The sequence below is a fragment of the Halyomorpha halys genome, unplaced genomic scaffold (assembly GCF_000696795.3).
Source record: "Halyomorpha halys isolate HHAL.00 unplaced genomic scaffold, Hhal_1.1 Scaffold445.1, whole genome shotgun sequence".
Taxonomy (NCBI): domain Eukaryota; kingdom Metazoa; phylum Arthropoda; class Insecta; order Hemiptera; family Pentatomidae; genus Halyomorpha; species Halyomorpha halys.
Genome location: NW_027114133.1, coordinates 61888 through 66341, shown reverse-complemented (window position 1 = coordinate 66341; position 4454 = coordinate 61888). Strand labels below are relative to the sequence as shown.

Genomic DNA, 4454 nt, shown 5'->3' with positions numbered 1-4454 from the left:
ATATATAGGTCAGGGGTTCAGTACTTTGTAAGCAAGTACTGTTTTTAGAACAACAGATATACGAGGTGATGATTTTTCAATATCCACTATGACATATAGATTTCTACCAAATTAAGGGTATCCATCTTATGAGGCTGGGTCGACCCTAGGATGCCTCCAGAACCCACAGGGTTAACTCCCGGCTACAGTAACAGAATACATTATTATATCCCACAGCTGGATTCGGACATGGGTCCTTAGAAATGATTAAACTTATTTAAAGATGACTTAAGATATTGGGGACAAAAATACATAATAAATTACAAATTAAATAAATATACGTTATTATTATCAGTACGTCGAGGGAAAGGGTGGAGGAAGTGAGAGATTAGATGAGAGATGGACAGGGTAATTAACAACATATTTAGGAGAAGACTCTCTATTAGTAATATATCTCTATTAAGTTAAGTTTCCTAATAAATATAGTTCTGATTGACGAGAACAATATAAATAACAAAAGATTTTAAAAGCTGTAAATAAAAAGTTGTAAATTATTAACTAAGGTTTTATTACTAAATTATAAATTGGCAAACCTAAACCTTAAAAAAAAAAAAAAAAGGAAAGCGTAGAGGGAATATTGGTAACTGTTACCAATCTTCCCTCTACGCCACAACCCCTGATGAAGACCTGAAACTCAGGTCGAAACATCAGCATAAAATAAATAAATATGGTTTTGTTTATTTAGGTTGTTCTTTGCTGACCGCACCCCCGACAAACTTCTTCAAGAAATAATTAAAATTTGTATTATAAAAATAGATATTACAATTAAACAATCAATTACTTTTATCCTGTTTCAGATAATGTGGTACCAGAATAGTTTCATGCTCGACCCAACAGAACGCCGCACCATGGAGAGTAGGGGTAATAAGCACACACTCACTTTAAAGAACGTACAAGCAGCCGACTTCGGCAACTACTCCTGTGTTGCTGAAAATTCCCTTGGAAAATCTAAGAAGCATATGGAACTATCAGGTAAGTGGGAAAAAAGGTTTCCGCTATAAATCGTACTGCCCGCGTCAAAGTTTCATGGGCTCTGGAATAAACTTTACGGCCTACTTTTTCTAATCATTCCCCACCCCTCATCTCATGAGTGCCAACAATTCTATCTTAAACACTCATAAACACTTTTCAACAAAAATCAACAATAATATCAGCATCATTAGGCCATATGGGCTAACGGTAAATCAATTTTACATTTAAACATTTTCAGATTAAAGTGCTACCAATGGGTAGTTTCTCTACATTTTTTCCCGACTCCTCTAAAACAGAATAAAAATAATAATAATTTGTGGATGGCCTACATGCCTGCATCGCTCCATTTTTATATTGCGTCAAATTTACTTAATGTGTTTTTATGTAAATACAGTTGTATATTGCAATAAATAAATAAAATTTAAAAAAATATATCCTCTCATACCTTAAATAAATTATGAAAAAAAAGTTTTTAAATTGCAACTAATCCTATTTATACTCATAATGAATAATAAGGCGTTATCATTTCGATTTTGTAGGAGAAGATATGCATGTTTTGAATCATTTACCTGAGTAATCGGAGATCTGAATAATTTCATTAAGGGCGGCGAACAAATTAAGAGATAAAACCAGGAAAGACATGGGCACAGTAATAGACACTGGCGAAAGGCTACACGAAGCCTCCTTGATCGGCCGTATCTCACAGGAGATCTGAATCACTCTAGAGAAACATTGAAAGTGAGGTTTAAGATGTTATACGGTGGCGGTAGGTGGACACCTGAAGAAGACGAGTTTTATTTACTCAAGGAGTGTCGAATACAAGGCCAGTCAGAGGGCAAATTTGCTGAGAATCTCGAAACCTTTCGTTAAGCAGAGGGACCCCAGAAAATGGAATTTATAAAGAGAGCTCTGAAGGTTCAACTGAATCAGTACTTGGATCGCCCAGGTTCACTACCAAGAAACTGGAACTTCTTAGAATGTGCTCATGACCTCAATGACGCTAGAGAAAGGCATGAAGCCCGTCGCAAGAGACCGGAGGCGGAATGGACAGAGATAAAATCGCCAAGAAGAAGGTACCAAATACAATCAGACGAGCTGCCAACAATGGAGGTTTTGATAACCGATCTAGTTGAGGACCAGATGAGCGGAAGCGGAAACCGAAACGGCGCTGTTATGAATGGCAGTGCACCTTGATAAGTTGCTATGAATGCGGTAGGCGAGGGAACCTTGAAAGGGAATTTCCGAGGCGCAAATCTCTACCTAGCAAGAGGAAACCACACCCTAAATCAATGGGGGTTAACAATCAGATTAAGACAAGGGTCGGGGCAGGTGGAACCAATGGAAGTCAACGCCCAGATTCTAAAGCGGAGAAGAGTACATCAAAGAAGAAATGATTCCCCAAGTGAGTCCACAGAAGCCTCGGAGACATCTGAGACTGAATTAGAAGATAGGGGGTTGGGAGCAACTTGTGGAAACGTACCAAGGAAGAGAGGAGAACCAGGGGAGAGATCTGAGATGCGTATCAACAGAGACGCGACCGCACTTTATTGAATAACTCAATTTTGCAATTGCGCCTCATCAGGTGGCGGGATTAGAAAGGTGCGACGACGGGAGAAGGGGAGATCCTAAATAACGGTCTAGCGTTGAGGAAAATATGGACCAAGGTGAAAGGAAGGATCGAGAGGGAAAAGAGTAAACGCGTGGCACGGCAGAATTTGAATGTCAAAGACATGATAGAAGCTATCAAAATTGGAATGGTTGTTTATCGAAAATTATATTCCAATAGGGGGAAAGAGGTTCAGCGCTACGAGGGGACATTCAGGATAACAATAATAACGGAACACAACATGGTCACAATTGAAGCCTTGAACAACTGAAACTTTCTGTAGCGGCGTCGTCACTGGGGGCGGAAGTGCCTTCCGATCATCACTACTGGAATACATTCTATATCATTGTTTTTATTTTATTCTTTGTATATTTTTATCTTTTAAATTTCTGTAAGTTAATAATTGCAAGGAAATGTGAGTTATTATTTTGTTCTATTCTGGTATCATTTTTATTATTCACTTTGTTATTTTACTGTTATGCAATCTATTATAAAATATTGTCTTCGTATGTTAATCTATTATTTTTGTAATCTAGCATCTATTTATATATGCATAAGGCAGAGAGGAGTTACTTTCAATGTTTATTATTATTATTGTCATATTTTTATTGATGTTGTATGTTTAAATATTGTTCCGGTAGTTTACGGGTATGGTCCGTAAACTGGCGGGGGAGTGGAGGGGGAGCTAAGCCCTGATTGTCAGCTGAAAGATCAAATCAGCTTTTCGAGCAGAACAGCTGATTGAGATGTATATATATATATATATAAAGATGTATTGGACTGAATAAAGCCATTCTATTTCTTGAACTCGTAAGAGTCATTTCACATCCTTTTTATTCATTGTTTTCTCTCGACGATACATAAATTATATATATCAGCTGATCGAGGGTATATAAGAGATGTAGCGAATACAATAAAGTTAGTATGGCAACTGCCCAGGAAAAAAGGGGGCTATCGCCTGATGGGGCGAAAAGAATCGAAGATGTCGGAAGATCTATTGGACAACGAGGATGCAAAAGCACTGAAATAGCGGTAGTCTGCCGTGTAAAAAGAAGTATCCTTAATCAGATTCTGGCAGATGAAGAGACCTCCTGGAAGATCATCAAAGAAAGATTAAAGAAGGCATTCGGAGGAGGGCGGTGGACCCAGAAGAGGATATATTCATGATGTTCAGAGAAACGAAAAAACCGAGACAGCCTAATGGTCAGAATGCCGCAGAACTCCTGGCACGCTATAAAAGAATTCATAATTCAAGTACAGGGTCGAATGTAATTCCTATCCACGGTACTGAAGATTCAGTTGGCAAAAGAACTGGGGAAGAAAGAGGGAATGCCGAAAGACCGCTCGTTTGTGGAATGAGCTCAAGATCTCATTGATACAAGCGCTAGAGAGGTGGAGGCCCAAATGGAAGTAGAGGAACCAGTGTGGACTCGGATGGAATATCATCGGCCAAGAAACATGCCAAACCCTTATAGAAGAAGAGACCAAAGAGATGTTGGAAAAGAGAAATAGTAACACGGAAATAGAAGGAGCCAAGTTAAACCCAGTAACAATGTTCGGCGGGATGACCGCAAGTGTCACGGATGTGGTAAAATTGGATATTTAGTGGCGAATTGCCCGCGCATGAGGTGCTTTGAATGTGGCAATGAGGGGCACATAGCCAAACAGTGCCCATATTTGTACCGAAGAAGAAATGTGAACTGGGGCGAACCATCAACGTCCAACAGATACGGAGAAGCCACCGTAGGTTCAGTAGATCTTCAGATGAATCTATGCAAGCATCAGGAGCATCAGAGACCAAAGAAGAAGTCGAGGAGCCACGGAACCGAGGTAGTCA

General features: G+C 39.2%; 1 protein-coding gene across 2 annotated transcripts in view; it reads left to right on the top strand.

The window, feature by feature from the left end:
* LOC106682819 (lachesin) overlaps positions 1-4454 on the top strand; it is a 522354-nt gene that overhangs the window by 480291 nt on the left and 37609 nt on the right. For both annotated transcript variants that reach the window (XM_067051382.1, XM_067051381.1), the window contains exon 7: positions 837-1011. In XM_067051382.1, the coding sequence (XP_066907483.1) occupies positions 837-1011 (175 nt within the window). The remainder of the gene's footprint in view (positions 1-836; positions 1012-4454) is intronic.